This window comes from Acomys minous, assembly GCF_964271855.1.
Source record: "Acomys minous genome assembly, chromosome: 18".
Taxonomy (NCBI): Eukaryota; Metazoa; Chordata; class Mammalia; order Rodentia; family Muridae; genus Acomys; species Acomys minous.
In genome coordinates, this window is record NC_140501.1 from 27,938,423 (window position 1) to 27,956,694 (window position 18,272).

An 18,272-nucleotide genomic window follows, 5' to 3' on the forward strand; every position below is an offset into this window, starting at 1 on the left:
TTGGCCCCTTCCACATTGCAGACAGAAATACATCAAGAAAAGAGCGGCCTCAATGACCCTTATCCCTCGGTGGCGAAAATATAGGTTCCCGGGTTCCGCGCCGGTGCAACCGCACCGCCCTGGCTCCGCCGCTGCAAGCTCCAGAGCTTCTCTAGGTGCTGGCCTCGGCCGGGCATGCTCAATGCGCGTCCTGAAAGCCAGCTCTCCTGGGGCCGGGATCGTTTCTCCAGGTTTTTGTGGCTGCCGAGGGGCGCTGGGGAGGGGAGGCCGGAGACAGTCAGCGCCTTGTTCCGCGCCCCCTCCCGCAGCCCTCTGCAGCCTCCCGCACTGCAAGATGCTGGCCAATCAGGACCCCGGGGCGGGGCCTCGGCCGTCACGCCCTCCCTCTGGGCTTATTGAGAGTTATATCAAGAAATTCAGTTCAGAGAGAGGAGAGAGAGGAGAGGGAGAAGGAGAGTGGGGCAGAAGAGAAGGGAAAGACCAGAGTACGCGAGGTAGGAAGGAAAGCCTCAGTCTCTGAAGCTCGAAAGAGCTCACGGATTAAGAATTTGCCGGGCAATTGGCACCCCGGCAGAAAATCACCATCACCCAACTCTGACGTTTCCTACCAGAAGTTAGAGACTTCGACAGTATTGCCAACGGATGCAAACGGTAGGCTGGATGCTGTGGGATATACTCCCGAGCGGAAGAAGTGCAACTGGATGTGCTGTGTGTTAAATACCAGAAGAGTCCAGACCCAGTGGGTAAAAACCAAGGAAATGTGAAGAGAATGACTAACGACAAATCTGTGAATTTGTTCTCGGGAGTTGCTAATTTGCCAGCCCGAAGCCACACATTTTACAAGGAGGAAACGTTTTGCTGCTTCTGAATTCTCCCCCAAACTGGTGCTACCAGATGCATGGCTTTCTATGCGTTGGAACAAATCCTTCTTAACTGCAGCCTACCGGGAAAGGGGAAAGGTTGAGGCAACTAAACGTAAGTGTAAAGTTTCGCATGCACAATTGGAAATGCAATGTTTAGTTTTGTCCTCGGTGTAGACGAGAGGTGTTTGTAATTGGGTAGCCGGCTGGGGCAGAGCTCACCTACTGGGCTGTATCTGCAACCCCACCTGCATCACTCTGCTGGAACTAATCGCGGGCATCAGCTACTGTGCAGGCTAATGCAGATAAGATTAGAGACTGGGAACTGACCAGTCCTACTCCAGTGGGTAGCTGCCTGGAGCCTTGCACCCATTTAAACTGCAGTTAGAGGGGCATCTGAGCGGAAGTTCTTTTACGTGTGTTACCGGGTTGCGGTATTTATGTGTAGCAAATGTTACTAATATTATAATGAGAAACCGGATTAAGAAACTGCATTTTTCCCTCTTTTATGCTCAGTAGAAAAACATCGTGGTGTTACATAGGAATGTTGGCTGTGTTTCACTTCCATCCCCGCACACGGCCCCAGCTCTGTGACAAGCAATTGTCTATTTGATACGTGTTTTTTAAAAGTTTTAATGTGTTTATTTATCTCAGTGGGGGCAATGTGGAAATATGGGGAAAGCAGAGGAGGCTCTGAGTAAGAAATGTGAAGTCTTGCTTTCGTGCTCTGAGGCAATAAGAATACGTAGTGGCCAGTGACTACTGCTGCAGCAGCAACAGCATGTCCTGATGCTCATTTCCCAGTAAGGTTGGATTAGAAGGCAGTTGGAGAACTAGGAGGAAGGAGAAGCAGGCTTTTGAGAGGAGGAGATGACTCAGTGTAGCAGAGAAGAAAACACATCATATTGAACATGTGACAAAGCAGTTGGCAGCAATCATAGCCAAATACTTGAGGTTTTCTTTTTTTTCACTTCCACCTCAAACAACTAGGGGAGGTGGGCTGGAGACCAGGAGGTGGGCAAAGCAGGGGGAGGGGAGGAGCAGAACAGGAAGGCATGCTTTGAATTAAACATTGTTATGGAAAAAAAAATCAGTGCAATGGGAGGTGGGGGTGGGGGTTCCCAGGCAAAAATAGCTGTTGCCCTTAATTCAAAAGTAGACGAATTTTCATTTTCTCTGAGCAAATGCAACAAGCAGGGGACATTCTGTGATTTGGCCACAGAGTTAACTTGTAAACTGTGGCAGAGCAAACTGTCATGTTTACTAATATGGAGTGAGAATATGGTTTGATGTTTTGTGACGGTGTTTTCATTTGCTGAGGAATAATGTTGTCTGTACAATTGTGTTGACAGTGGCTGTCTCCAAATAAGAGATGAGATGTAATGCCTCCTCCAGCCCATGCACACTTCCTCTAGCAATTCGTGCATCATTCCTCAGTGGAAACCTTTAAACTCTAAAATCCAAGAAAAGAAAATAAATACATTATCATGGACCTGAGGGATTTTTACCTGTTGGCTGCTCTGATTGCCTGTTTAAGGCTGGATTCCGCAATAGCTCAAGAACTTATTTACACTATTAGAGAGGAATTGCCTGAAAATGTGCCCATAGGAAATATACCAAAGGATCTGAACATTTCTCACATCAATGCTGCCACAGGGACCAGCGCCAGCCTTGTCTACAGACTGGTTTCTAAAGCTGGGGATGCCCCTCTGGTGAAAGTATCCAGCAGCACTGGGGAGATTTTCACAACCTCCAACAGAATAGACAGAGAAAAACTCTGTGCTGGCGCTGCTTATGCTGAAGAGAATGAGTGTTTCTTTGAACTTGAGGTGGTGATCCTCCCCAATGACTTTTTCAGGCTGATCAAAATCAAGATCATTGTCAAGGATACCAATGATAATGCCCCCATGTTTCCATCTCCTGTCATCAATATTTCCATTCCAGAAAACACTTTGATCAACAGCCGCTTTCCAATCCCCTCAGCCACAGACCCTGACACAGGTTTCAATGGGGTGCAGCATTATGAATTGCTAAATGGGCAGAGTGTTTTTGGACTGGATATCGTGGAAACTCCAGAGGGAGAAAAGTGGCCGCAATTGATTGTTCAGCAGAACTTGGATAGAGAACAAAAAGATACCTATGTGATGAAAATCAAAGTGGAGGATGGAGGCACTCCACAGAAATCCAGTACAGCCATCCTACAGGTCACAGTAAGTGATGTGAATGACAACAGGCCGGTGTTTAAAGAGGGTCAAGTGGAGGTGCATATTCCAGAGAATGCTCCTGTGGGGACCTCTGTAATTCAGCTCCATGCTACTGATGCAGACATAGGCAGCAATGCTGAAATCCGGTACATTTTTGGTGCCCAGGTCGCCCCTGCAACCAAAAGACTCTTTGCTTTAAATAACACAACTGGGCTGATTACAGTTCAGAGGTCCTTAGACAGGGAAGAGACAGCCATTCACAGAGTGACAGTGCTGGCTAGTGATGGCAGCTCCACTCCTGCCAGAGCCACAGTTACCATCAATGTCACAGATGTAAATGATAACCCTCCAAACATTGACCTCAGGTACATCATAAGTCCCATCAATGGCACAGTGTATCTATCGGAGAAAGATCCAGTCAATACAAAGATTGCCCTAATTACAGTTTCAGATAAGGACACGGATGTTAATGGCAAAGTGATCTGTTTTATTGAAAGAGAGGTCCCATTTCATCTGAAGGCGGTATATGACAACCAGTACCTGCTAGAGACCTCTTCTTTGCTGGACTACGAGGGCACCAAAGAATTCAGCTTTAAAATTGTGGCCTCAGATTCTGGGAAGCCCAGTTTGAATCAGACTGCTCTGGTAAGGGTTAAGCTTGAGGATGAAAATGACAACCCACCAATTTTCAACCAGCCTGTAATTGAGCTGTCAGTTTCTGAAAACAACCGACGTGGGTTATACTTAACAACTATTAGTGCTACGGATGAAGACAGTGGGAAAAATGCAGACATTGTTTATCAGCTTGGACCGAATGCCTCCTTCTTTGATCTGGACAGAAAGACAGGAGTTTTGACAGCCTCCAGAGTCTTTAACAGGGAGGAACAAGAGCGATTCATTTTTACAGTAACAGCCAGGGACAATGGGACCCCTCCCCTCCAAAGCCAAGCAGCAGTGATAGTTACTGTTCTGGATGAGAATGATAACAGCCCCAAGTTTACTCATAATCATTTTCAGTTTTTTGTGTCTGAGAATCTGCCAAAGTATAGTACTGTGGGGGTGATTACAGTGACAGACGAAGACGCTGGAGAGAATAAGGCTGTAACTCTTTCCATTCTAAACGACAATGAAAATTTTGTCTTGGACCCCTATTCGGGAGTCATAAAGTCAAACGTCTCCTTCGATAGAGAGCAGCAGAGTTCCTACACTTTTGATGTCAAAGCCACTGATGGAGGACAGCCACCTCGGTCCTCTACTGCAAAAGTAACTATCAATGTCATGGATGTCAATGACAATAGTCCAGTTGTCATTTCTCCACCATCCAACACTTCGTTTAAGTTGGTGCCCCTCTCAGCCATTCCAGGTTCTGTGGTTGCTGAAGTTTTTGCAGTGGATATTGACACGGGGATGAATGCAGAACTTAAGTATACAATAGTGAGTGGGAACAACAAAGGATTGTTTCGGATTGACCCAGTAACGGGCAACATCACCTTAGAAGAAAAGCCAGCACCTACTGATGTGGGTCTGCACCGCCTGGTGGTGAACATAAGTGACCTGGGGTATCCTAAGGCTTTGCACACTCTAGTGCTAGTGTTTCTTTATGTGAACGATACTGCCGGGAATGCCTCGTACATATATGACTTGATCCGCAGGACTATGGAGACCCCACTGGACAGGAACATAGGAGATAGTAGCCAACCCTATCAAAACGAGGACTATCTCACCATCATGATTGCCATCGTCGCTGGGGCTATGGTGGTCATAGTTGTAATCTTTGTCACCGTTCTGGTACGCTGTCGCCACGCGTCGAGGTTCAAAGCAGCTCAGAGGAGCAAGCAAGGTGCTGAATGGATGTCCCCAAACCAGGAGAATAAACAGAACAAGAAAAAGAAACGGAAGAAAAGAAAGTCGCCCAAGAGTTCACTTTTGAACTTTGTGACTATTGAAGAGTCCAAACCTGATGACGCAGTTCATGAACCTATCAATGGGACCATAAGCCTGCCCGCTGAGCTGGAGGAGCAAAGTATAGGAAGATTTGACTGGGGACCAGCCCCTCCAACAACCTTCAAGCCTAACAGCCCCGACCTGGCCAAGCACTACAAGTCTGCCTCTCCACAGCCTGCTTTTCATCTCAAACCAGACACTCCAGTTTCCGTGAAAAAGCATCATGTCATTCAGGAGCTCCCTTTGGACAACACCTTTGTTGGGGGCTGCGACACCCTTTCCAAACGCTCCTCCACTAGTTCAGATCACTTCAGTGCCTCAGAGTGCAGCTCCCAAGGAGGCTTCAAGACCAAGGGGCCCTTACACACCAGACAGGTAAACGAGCACTTTTACTGGTCTATAAGTACTGCATACAAGTGCCCAGTCAACCAGTATTAACGTGCCAGTGTGTCTATTGTTTTGGTCTAAGTTTAGTTTACTTACAAGGAGGAGAAAAAAAAACTTGACCCCTTTTTTATTCCTCTGGGGCTCAGTCAAGAATTTTTAGAACAGCTTTGAAATTTCTGAGTTCTGAGAATTATTTAACCTCCCAGTTTCCTTCAAATGGCAGAGATGAAAAGAGGAAATTATTCCAAAATGTCCCAGGATAATGTTTTCTCAAGAAGAAAACCCATCCTGATTTGCCCAATTCTACTCCTGGGGTTTCCAAATTACCTCCTTCAAGATTTTCACATTACCTTTTGATCTAAAAAGTCACCTTCAAATATCAAGTTTAAATGACATTTGAAGGTCTGACACCAATTATGCCGGAGCTGTGGTTGTTAAAGGGGTTAATGTTTTTTTTAGACTCTAAAAAAGGTAGTAAGATATTAATTGTACATCAGCTGTGAAGCACATGATTGTTGATTGATTGCATCTAAGCCATATAGAAAGTCTGCTCCCTGATTTCAAGTTATTTTATTGTAATATAGTAAAATGGGTCTTTCATGGAAAGATTATCAGTGTCCATAATGAAAAGAAAAGAAAAAAAAGGAATGCTTTCTCTCTAATATTACTAATTTATACAGAAAAGAAGGAATCCATTGTAAATACTTTCTCATCTTAGTAATGCATAAGCGATCTGTCATAGCTCATTTTAAACTGTGAAATATGCCATATGAAGAGGGATTAAGAGGCTGAGAAACTCATATTTCAACCAAATCCAGAATTAGGTTTTCTTAGGTCTAATAATTCCTTGTTAATAAAGATTTAAATGCAGCGCTGTCTAATTTGTTTCTTTGGTGCTTGTCTGTTGCCACAAAATTTGAATGTCGATAATAGCCTGTAGATGGCACTAGGGTATCATGTCCCTTGTGCTGGCCAGGTGCCAATCCTGCAGTAGCTAGAAGGGGGGAAGGGAAGGATCAAGCTGGTAGTACAGCCAAAGATACCTTTTATTTAATGATAGTTCCTCTGGAGCAACTAGCATTTAAGTTCAATTGTTTGCTGTCTAATGAGTTGCTCTCAGCACATCAACTTTCTAGGATTTTTGGAAGCCAAGGTCTGTTTTCAGCAGTCCATCTCTGCTGGTGACCCATCCACCACCACTCTGCTAACCCTTAGGAATATAGACCTCAAAAAATGAAGTAAAACAAAATTCACTTGCAGAATTGTCTTGGCAGGCATTGGTGAGTCTTTGGAAAATCAAGGGGTCTTTTTGTTGTTGTTGTTGTAGTTGTTTTTTTTTTTTTCCTGAAGTTGTGTTAGAGTAGTGTATCTTATGGAAACTGTTTACCCCTTTTAAATTCAGAGGCTCCTCTGTAATGAAGTTGAGGCTTCAGGACAGTAAGGTATAATAAAAAAAGATTTGGTCAGTGGATGACAACAGGTACTCCTAGAATATTCGGTAAAAATTCTTATTACTATAAAAGCACTATCTCCATTTGAAATATTAAATATATAGAGCATTGTATATTAAAGCTGAAAAGCACAGGAAAAGTTTTCCTAAAGTAATAAAAATCAGTTTGAAGTGCTCAAGGAATCTGTTAGGTTATTGTATATAAGTGGAAGTCAGGAGAACACCTCTGTTTCATGCTAGCCTTATCAGCATTTGAGGAGAGAGTGGTGTCTAAACTTTGGAAACTGTCCAAACAAAGCAAAGATTTTTAAAGTTATTGAATAATGCAATTATTACAAGAAAAATAACTGATGAAACTAACTGACCTTTGGAAGTTTCTATCCCAGTGGAAAATGAAGAAAAGTTTTGTTTTTTCCTTTATTAAGACCAATTATGTATCATGTGATTTGCTTTCCATCATTCCTTGAAAAGAACTAGTAGAAACTGAAACTTTTAAGGTGAGATCTGCAGTCGGTTTCTTTGTTTCCAAAAAAAAAATTGCCTGTCTACTTCTCAACATTATCATTTCTTTTACTTCAGTGTTATGGACATTGCCAGTAAAATACAGGCCAGATTATTTTGATTTTCCCACAGTTATTGGCTTAAATACTATAAAGAATGTAAATGCTAGTCAGATGTGTCTCAGCAAAGCTTTGAAGGGATCTTCTGATGAAGCTTGGTTTGTCATAAAGACATTTGCTTATATGACATCATCTTGCTGACAGGGTGTGAAGTAACTCAGTAACTGAATCTACGGTATATTCCAGACAGTTTCAGACCATGAGGCATTTTGTAGCTTTCTCTTACACATTCTAATGTTGAAAAGTAGCTGAAATTCATTCAGATGAAAAAGAGTTATTGTAATGGGAATGTTTATATCTTTTAGAAGCTTTCATAATAAAAACCTACAACCACAGCAGTCATACGTGAGAAAATAAATCTTGGAAATAAGTAGAGAGGCAGTGGCAGTAAACAGACACATAGACATGATGTTAGGGTTGAAAAGCTATTTTCTGTGAATGAAAGACAAAAATTATATATAGTTTCTTAAAATTGTGTTCACTTAAGTCTATGATAACTCTTTAAGATGTTTTTTTATAAACTAGAACAAAAAAACCCTTTTTGTTTTTGTTTTTGCTTAACTCTTCTGCTTCAACTAGTAGCCTTTATACAAACTAAAATCCTATAGTTTACAACATTGAAAATATAAATTTTATTACTCCAAATTTTACACAATGAATTTGTAGACCAATACATAACATGTGGTTTGGGTGGATTTTTTTTTGTTTTTATATTTTGTTTTTGATAAAGTGGACATGATTGTGTTTATCAGTATACCTTCTGACTTTGTGGTACTGGATGACATTTGGAAAATTCAAGAATCTTAAATATGAGGCTACCAAATTTAAATAACACTACTTTGTATTATTAATATGAAAGAGCAACATCTGGTTTCTACATCCTGACCTGGTCTGTGGTGCAGTGACTCTTAGTTGGTCTGACACTTTCTCTTTTGCAGTCTACCTGTGTGTTTACAAATAAAACATAAGCTATTTGTAATTATTCCCTCTATTGACTCTATCTTACTGCACCTTTTTAAATTTCAATATAGCAACTCTACAATTCATTCTGCCACTAATTTTTAAAAATAATTTTAAAGTGCCCTGTGTGTCCCTGGATTGAGAATTTATAGTTTTAAGCAAAAGATCACAGCAATCAAAGCAAAATTCACCACTGTAGATTAAAAAGGTATCAACACGCTAAATTCCAACTGGTGGCTTTACAATAAAGTTTTGCCTAAGAGAAAAAAGAAAGCAATCATTGACATAACTGGATTTAGAATGTGAATTTTCAAATTGTAGGCTATCTCAGCTTCTATAGAGTCTTCCTTAATACAGAGTTTGGGATTCACCTACAGCAGTCCTTGGCCTGACCTAAGAAAGGTCCCCAGCTAACAAGTCTTACATCACAATGCCTTCTGCTCTTCTAAGCTCCATTCTTTGAGATTCAGCCTTAGCCTATTAGGACCAGAGATGCTCTCCTTTTCCTTTCATATTATCATATCCCACAGACCTGTTTTTGCACAGCTCAACTCTGCCCATCTATTGACAGCTGTTTTATTGTAGCTGGAGGCTTTACAGTAAGCTGTTTATTGCTGTTTCCCAACTTGGTTGACAGCATTTGGGGAATTAATTTTCTTGGTCCCATGTGCTTTGTTTTTCTCCAGCAGGAGAGTGGGAATAAATGAAAATGTTAACATAAAGAACAGTGATCTGTTTACACTTGACAAGTTCTTCAAGTAATCAAACAATCTCTGAAAGCGTCACCAGAGTTTGGTTCTGAGTAAACAGCTATGTTTAATTTTCTAAATGAAATGCTCATTTTAGAGCTTAAACATCCTGACATTAACTTTTTATGCTTTAACGTATTTGCTCAGATGCACATTTATGTATAGATTGAAGAATTTATACATTGAAAATGTGTAGACAAGCTGTACTCAAGCAAGTGTGTGTGCTTTTACAGTTTCAAAGGGAATTGCCTCAATTCCCAATCATTTAGAGATACTATATTACATTTGTGATTACTTTTCGTTTTTTAGTAATCCACCACAATCAGTACTGCAATGTTATTATGACACACGGAATGCATAAGGCAGTCACAGAGCTGATATTTAGAACTGTCATAAGACAAAAATGCAATTGAGAATGAAGGGAGCAAATGGAATCTAATGCGAGGCCTGTAAAAAAGTAAGCATGTTTTCAACTCCCGAATTTTAGAATACACTGCAGGCATGACTTTGCAGTAGACACATCGAGAAAATTTGTCCTTACCTCAAAATCAAATAAATTTGAAAACTGTGGTTTTTTAATGCTATACATTTGCCCTTGATATGTTTCTTTGGTTGTGATGTCAGTTTTCATTTTTAGGAAGTAAGAGATACATTTTTAGAGACTGCTTCGAACTTCTTAGGTAAAGGTCTCTTGCTCATTCACACCAAGGACCTTCCCTCCTGCATTTTTAACTTGGACATTTGAGGTTGGTTTTGTTTTCTACTTGATAGTTCTGTGAAGTTCAGGATAATTTGTATCATCCATTCCTGATAACCTCATGGAAAATGGATACAAAAAAAATGCCATTCTATTAAATAGACTTTTTATGGTGTGACTACATACATAATATTATAAAAATGCAGGGAATGTCTATAGTTAAAATTCTCTTAAAGCTACCAAAACTGTGCTTTCCTATTTCTCAGGGTTAAATACTCGATGTTGAGCTAGGAGCAATTTTTCATGGTGTGCATACTGCACAGTCATGACTGCTTGTGTATTCTAAAATTCGGTAGTTGCACACTTTAATCCAGGGATCTCCCACTGAGCTATGTCCCCTCAGACTGGCAAGGTAGTTACCAGCACCTGTTCTTTCACAATATGGTCATGACTAGATCAGAGGGAGATCACTGGTCTAAAATGTATAGTTCTCATATTCCGGCATTGAAAATGATAACAAAATTTTGAAGTGTTGTTTTACATATGCAATATACCGTTTTATTTTTATATATGAGCACCTTCATTATTTAGTTGAAAGGTAGAATTTTCTTGTTAGCATGGACTAAATTAAAAAGGCAGAAAACAGAAAACTGAGATTGAATGAAAGAACTCAAAAGTGGAATGAGATACCATCACAATTCACTGTGATTTATATCAAATCTCTAAATTACAGCTCAAATACTAAAATTGAAATTTTAATGCATTATTTTTTCAGGTACATTATTTTAAAGTATACAGTATGAGAGTGAGGCCTTACAATCATATTTCCATGTAAGCTCAGTTTCTGCAATTACTTTTATTCTCCACATTGTTTTTTTTTTAATTCCTTGGTTAGAGAACTCTGGTATAGCACCAGTTGTCAAGAACTTAGTCTTGTGTTGTTGCATCTAAGGCTAAGTGTTTGCACAGCATTGGTCCTCATATACTGATTCGACGTGTCTGGTTTGGCTATGGTAGATATAAACCCTTAGTGCTTGTGTACTAATGAACAAAACAGGGGAAAAAAACAAGACAAAATCTAGAGGATCTTACACTGCATCACCTCAACATCCTTAAGTCATAAGCAAGTCTGCACATAGTCTGGCATTTCCATGTGTTGGAATAAAATGATGACTTTCCTTCTTGATAATATTAGTCTTTTCGGTAGCATCTGGCATGGCGGCTTATTTGGAAATTAAGAATCACAGACTGGGCTTTTAAAATTTTCTTGAAATTCATTTTCCAAATAATGTTCTTTCTGAATTTGTACATATTGTATTCCTTAAGCATCTCTCAGGTTTGTTAGTGAGAAACTGAGACTGCGAATCAGGAAAGGAAGATTACTCTACAAGGCCATAGAGGCACAGAAGTCAGCGTATTTAAGCAGCAATGGTCATAGCTTGGAAACTTTTAAGAGAGAGCATACCTGTCATGTACATAACTCTATAGAAATACATTGTAGATATGTAAAGATATGATCTCTCATATATATGAGGAGTTACATAAATTCCATGTTTAAGATTCCATCAGTTGCTAGTTCAGATAACTGTTAAACCTGTCAAACATTTCATTTGGAAAGGAACACATGCCTTTTTGCCTTTGTTTGATACAAACCTATTGGGCTGTCAATCATCAAAAACATAAAACTTGAAAGGTATATTACCATGATTGACATTTCGCTTTAGATTTATATTCCCTTTCTCCATAAGCCAAGATTCATTAAAAATTTGAACTTTCTATATGAGTTAATCACTATCTTTTTTAATAGTAAAGTGTTATAACTGAAAGTGGATGAAAAAAAATCTGATTTCTGTTTTTTCACACGTATATTCTGTCCTGCAAGCAGTGTGTCTCCTATATATAAGAGAAGTGGCAGAATTACTAGAGTTTTCTCAGCTGCAACATATAACTCGAGAGAGGCTATAACTCTGAGGCATTCATTAGAAGTCTATTTTTACATGTTTATCCAGTAAGACCTGTGAAAAATATTTTCTGATCATCTTCAACATTCATTAAAATACCCGAGCACATATTGCATTGAAAATGTTGGACCAGGTACAACTTATTAGAGTAGGGAAGATATACACTAGGCAGGACCATACAGCACATCGGATTGCTTCTTCTTATTCATCCTGTAGAACTCACTCTAGCATATGGAAGGAAAGAGACATGAAACTTACCTGTTGTTAGCTACACATTACTACATACTATTTTACTATGAATATTAGCAAAGGCAGGCCTTTATTTTTATGAGCTATAGGAAAGAATGGTAATTTTGTCAATTTTTTTTTTTCTTTCCTGTATATTATCTTTCATTTAACATTCTTCCATAGTTTGGCTCTCGAGCTATCTTTACGCTTTAGTAATACGCAGCTTTCTAATATCCAGTTCCAAGGCTTTTTCAGTGTCTCGGCAGTTGATTAAGAAACTCTCTAATCCCTTTAAGAATATTGAGACGGTAATGGGTGCAGGGGCTTTGGATCTTTAAGCTCCCACTGCAGTGGTATGGAGAATTGTTACTGAGCTGCCTGCTGCTTGCGCATATCTCTCCTCCTGCTGGTTATTTGGCCTCATTCTTGTCTTTCCCTAATCTTCAGCTTTCATCCTGAGAATATTTACTGTAGTCAGAAATAAGCATGCCAGTGATAGAGGTTTGGGATTCACCTCCAGATGAATGCCATCACAGACAAGGAAGCTCCGGCACATTTTGCATAGATCTGTATGAACACAGTGAACCCTTCATAAGCTCCTAGATTGCAGGAAATCAGTGCTGAAAATTAAGTGGGTTTTTTTTTTAAAGATTTGCAAAGTAGAGAGCTTTGTATAATGCTGGAATTGCAGGTGCCTATTAAATATGAAGTAAAGGCTTTGTAATACAACCAGCTAACACGTTTCATTCCACATTAGAGTGATTTATAGCCTAGGGAATTAGGTTTGCCTGTTTTTTTTTTTTTTTTTTTTTTTTTTTAATGCAGACACATTGGATATATTCAAAAGAATGAACATCTCAGACATATGCCTTAGAACGGACAGGTTTGCTCTTTGATGTTTCTGACTCTGAAGAACAGATGATGCAGGAGTTCTGGTACTTTCTTGGAGATGTCTCTGGTGCCCATTATTTAGGGCTTCACCTCTCCTGAGAAAGCACTCTCAATTTTGAGAATAGAATCTCCACTGAACATAGCACAAATGAAAGCCCTAGATCTTGGATTATTTCTCAAACTATTTGTAGAATTTCTTCCTGCCTGTTTTTTAGATAATGTACATTGGTAGCATGGCTTTTTAGTCCAGGCATGTATGGATTTCATTATATTTACCTTCATGATGGTGTTGAGCAAATGTCTGGCAGTTCTTTAACGTTTGATGTTGCAGACTAGCCTGGTTATATTTAAATTGGTAGAAATAGGCTTGTGTGTTTAAAAATGGTTACAAATGTGCTTTTATTTTATTTTCTAATTTTTTGCTTCCATTAAAAAAAAGTATTTAATCATGTGTGGCCCACAACACACGCAGTGCAAAATGGCTGGTTCTGTTAATCATATACGATTGGTTTGGAAAACAAAAGACTAGCAATCAGGATTCAGGGAATGAAATTTGTACTTTTCTCCCATTTCCTCATTAAACAAACATCAATAAGGAGGAAATGGGAACAGAAGGCATTATGAAATGGAGCCGTATCTTTCAAAGGAAGAAAATGTCTTCTGCTGACAGTAGTTCTTTGGTAGATCTTTTCTGAGAAAAAAAGATACTGGTGCTTCTTTGGATTCTGGGGATACAACCAATCTGTGCCTCTGTGTGATAACAGCTGCATGCTGAGGACTTTCAAACACGCAGCTACATAGGATTCTGTGGGAAACTTTGTAGATGGTGCAAGTGACAAATTGAGACAAAATGGAGTGAGCTCTGAGATGTGAGTTGATACCCTCCTGGGTCATATATTCATGTCTTTGGACAGATTTTCCCATTGGAAGTCCTGAGTCACAATGGCCTTTCCTTTGTATCAGCTGTGAATGAACTTGCGCCAGCAGCTTTTCTTTGCTCTGTGTCTTATTATTCACTAGATCAAAGATGTTCGTATGTGTTAGTTAATGCACATCCAGCTTTTCAGTTTCTCAGTAAATTTTAAATGATATATATTGCTTCTATATATCTCTTTACTATAAACATCATAACTATACACATATACACACACACTCACATTCACATACATTGTAAGAGGTTAATATCTTGACAGTATTCATTAAGTGTCAAACTTCATAACACTCCTTTCTAATAAGAAATACCAGACAAAAGCTCTCTTTTGAGTTAATTTTTCATTTACCATGGTTAAAATTCACTTTTCTTCATTCATACCTTTCTCAATGATAAGACATAATATTTTGTTTTGTTGCATGTAGATTAAGAATGTTTTATCCAAATGTACTCCAATTTCCTGAATAAAATGTAATAGAGTTTATGTGAAAATTGACTGTATTTTTGCTTCAAAATTAAAATACGTATGAAATTTACATTGCAATACTTTAAACACAGTGACAACCTTTACGGTGTCTTTCATGATATGGACTCATTCATTTCACTACTAATCTTGACAATGACACCTTTTTTGATGGAAGCAATGATAACAAAATATGTTAATTTTGCTCATGGTTTATAAATATGATAATAATTGACAAACGCATCTTGATACTGAAAGTCTCTTTTCTAGGCAGTCAATTTCTGCCTTAGCTAAGGGTTATTGACTTCTGGGTAGTAGTAAGGGTAGTGATCCTCAGGGTTTACAAAAGCTGTAGGACCGTCTGTTACTGACAGGACCTTGTGTGCTCTCCAGCTGATAGAGGCCCACCCAGGAAAATAGTCAATATGGTACCAAACATAGACCTGGTTTTTGTCTCAGATGTCTCTTCAGGGTAGCCACAGAGTGAGGTATTATTCTGTGCAGTGTCACAGTTAAGAAGAACTGTAGTGAGTTCCTCCAAGTGCCAATATGTCTCATTTACATTTCTATTTCCTTACATGAACTCTAAGTATTGGTGAGAGTAGCAAACTGAGTAAGACACTCAGTAAATGATCTACGAGATCTCTAATTTTATAATTTAACATCATATTTGTATTCTACTCTCCACTTATTTCTGTCTATAAAAATCATGTTAGAGGACATAAGCAATCTTTTTTCCCTTTATTTCATTCATTAAGTCAGTCAGTCATTCTTTCTTTTTTATCTTTTTACTTTATATCGTGGTCCATATAAACTTTCTTATTCACTGTTTACATTCTCCCACCATCTAAAAACATTTGAATTTCCCATTGTACTTATTTATTTTCACATACCACGAGATGTGTCCATTATAACATGGCACTCATTCAAGATAGGGAGGGGAAAAAAGCCACAAATCAGGATCAGCAACCCTCTCTTTGAGTCTCTTCCTCTGTAGCAGTATCTTTTCTCTCTTCTTCTCATTGATATAACAAAATGTGGACAAAATCATGTTAAGGCAGAATGCAAAAGTTATATTGGTTCACAGTTTGAGGAGGGCACTTTCCATCATAACAGGAAAGGCATGACAACAGTAGCATGTGGCATCTGGTCAAGGTACATCCTCAGTCAGGAGGCAGAGATAAGGGCATGCTTGTGTCCAGCATGAGATCGCCTCTTTATTCAATCTAGGATTCCAAACTATGGCCTGATTTGAACCAAATTTAGAATAGGTCAATTTCTCCAATTTAGAAACACACTCAAAGGTATTTCTCCATGGTGAATCTAGAATCTAACAGGTTGGTAGTCAGTATTAGCCAGAATACTATCTACACTGAAACTTACTCAGTGATTTCTTCTAAACATAACGGCCAATGCAATTGGCTATGAGTGGTTGAAGGAGATGCTTATTCTGAAAAACAAAAAGGCAAAGGTGTCATACAAGCTTTCTTAATGTACTCTTTGGTAAAGTAGAAAATGCACTAGAATCTAGCACATGCTCTATAAAAGGAAGCAAAATAATAAGTGAATAGTGATTAATGCAGTGTCTGGTTACTATATTAATTTTAGAAAGATAAATTTAGTGTCTAATAGAACTCAGAGGATTCTCACATGCAGAAGCTTCACATGTGCCTTTGAGATGATTTGACCTACTTAATTCATTTTTCAGCTAAGAAATTGGAGACCATTGAAATAATTTGATATTTGTAGCAGCAGAAATGACTGGATGAACTACTACATGAAAATGTTGTGATAACTAATAATGCATTGCATCACCTAGACAGTGAGACTAGGCCCTTGATTTCTTTGTCTGTGACATGAATGTACCTGTACTTAGAAGATAAGATTGCTGTGAAGTTAAGTATGAAAACATCAACTGGGCATGAAGTACATCCTCAGGCAAGCCAAAACTTCCATATCTTTTGCCTAAGCATATCAGCTCCATAGTGACAAAGGTACCCAATTCACTTAATGATGGATGCTCCTTTAATTTTGCTTATAATTATTTTGTCTTAATCTATTCTTTTTATTTTTATATAGGTAGGAGTTTGCATTAATTTACTCTTATTTTAAACATCATTTTCATTATTAGAAGTTGTAAGAAATTGATTTGTAACAACATCAGAATATAAAATATAAAATGCTTTGCTTTGATCTTAGTTCTTATTATTTTGTCTGTGAAATTACTTCACCTTTCATTTCTGTTTTACCTACTTCAGTTGTCTGCTGCATTTAAAATTACCCTGTTCCTCTTACCATTTGTTATTAATGTAGTTCTCCGTCTATTACCCATAGGAACGGCACCCATCTGGGGATTTTCACCTCTCACATCACTCCTATTACAAAACAACATATAAAACCAAATCTGTTGCACAGTCAGTACTTAACGCAGCTGGAATCATTTGAAACCTGCTGGTTCTTGCTTCCAATTATTCCATAGACTAGAAAGCATCACTGTTGAAGTAACAGCATCTAGTGTGTAATCAAACTAGTTGAAATAGCTGGGAATATATAGATCATATGTCTACAATTTGCCAAACTGATGACAGAAATGCTATTTGTGCTACTTTTTTATTATATTAAAATAATATATTTTTTATTTAAGAGCAAGCTATCAGAGCTTGAGTATACATGTTTACAGTCGGTAAGCACGTGGATTACATAAACATTAACAAATACAAAATATAAAAACATAAGACAATAGGATTTTACCTAAATATAGCATTTCTTAATATCCTGGGGCTAATGTAATTTACTTCTTCTGGAATACCTAAAAATATTAAAATGAAATTGGTGATTTGAACTTGAAGCAAAACGCAGTGTAGATTTGTAACTAGTTAGCTTTATAACCAAATAAGGTAATATAGCCAGATTTCAATAGATTTCCCATGACTTTGATTATGAAAAAAATAAAATTTTATCATTACTTCCACCACCCCTAGGTTGAGTTCACTCTGTTTTACATTGGCCTTTGCTTTCACCCTAATTGCATGTAAGCTAGGAACTCAAAAGAGACTTTAAAAGAAAACAATCCTTAAGAACAATTATTAAGCATTTTTATAAAGGTTCAATAAAACCCCTGGGCCATGGAAAGCTAGCATGACTTCATTTGGACTTCGAAGTTCACACTACCATGTGAGTTCCAGTCTTATGTGCGTTATGGTGTTGTTCTACTGTACCATAGTTATCTAGTGTGATTCAATAAAGAATGCTCAATGCTGCCACATCGAAATTAGAAAAAAAGCTCAACCAAAAGGATAATCAGGCACACTGTAAATGGCAAATGAGCTCTAAGGTTTTAGAATCATTGTTTTATTTGGTATATTCTAATGGCATCTCCGAATATATCTATATTCAATATATAGCTACCATGCATTATATATGTGCTATTTATAGCACTATTTAAAACGTGGTGCTTGCTACACACAGCTAAATGACAATTAAGTCAATATGTTTCGTGTTGTCCAGGTTAATGACATTGCCTCTTTATTAATTAGGGAAGAGTTCCAGGAATTTTTCTTAAATTCTATTCCACAAATGACCACGAGTTTGGTCTAAGACCAGGGTCACTTGGGTTCCCAGGAAGTAATGTGAATGGCTTTTTTGTCTCCAATTACTTATTGGAGTATAAGTAAATCTGACAAGTAAACACTAGGCATCCTTTTCACTAGATTAATGAACTATATTATATTTAATACACTCACATGTATTAAAAGTTATTTTCAATTTATATCTCCTAGTCCTGTAGATTTTTAAAAATTATTTCATATAAGGATTATGAAGCTTTGTGCTGCCAACGAGCTTCTATATGATTCACTGATGTATACACACACACACACACACACACACACACACACACACACACACATACACACACACACCTTTTAC

The 18,272-nt window shown here is 38.4% G+C and overlaps 1 protein-coding gene across 6 annotated transcripts in view; it reads left to right on the forward strand.

Moving 5' to 3' along the window:
• Nucleotides 1-409: 409 nt before the first annotated feature.
• The window catches only part of PCDH9 (protocadherin 9), an 879,612-nt gene continuing 861,749 nt past the window's right edge, over nucleotides 410-18,272 (forward strand). For all 6 annotated transcript variants that reach the window (XM_084767921.1, XM_084767923.1, XM_084767922.1 and 3 more), the window contains exons 1-2: nucleotides 410-975; nucleotides 2,213-5,383. In XM_084767921.1, the coding sequence (XP_084624047.1) occupies nucleotides 2,348-5,383 (3,036 nt within the window). In that variant the 5' untranslated portion in view covers nucleotides 410-975; nucleotides 2,213-2,347. The remainder of the gene's footprint in view (nucleotides 976-2,212; nucleotides 5,384-18,272) is intronic.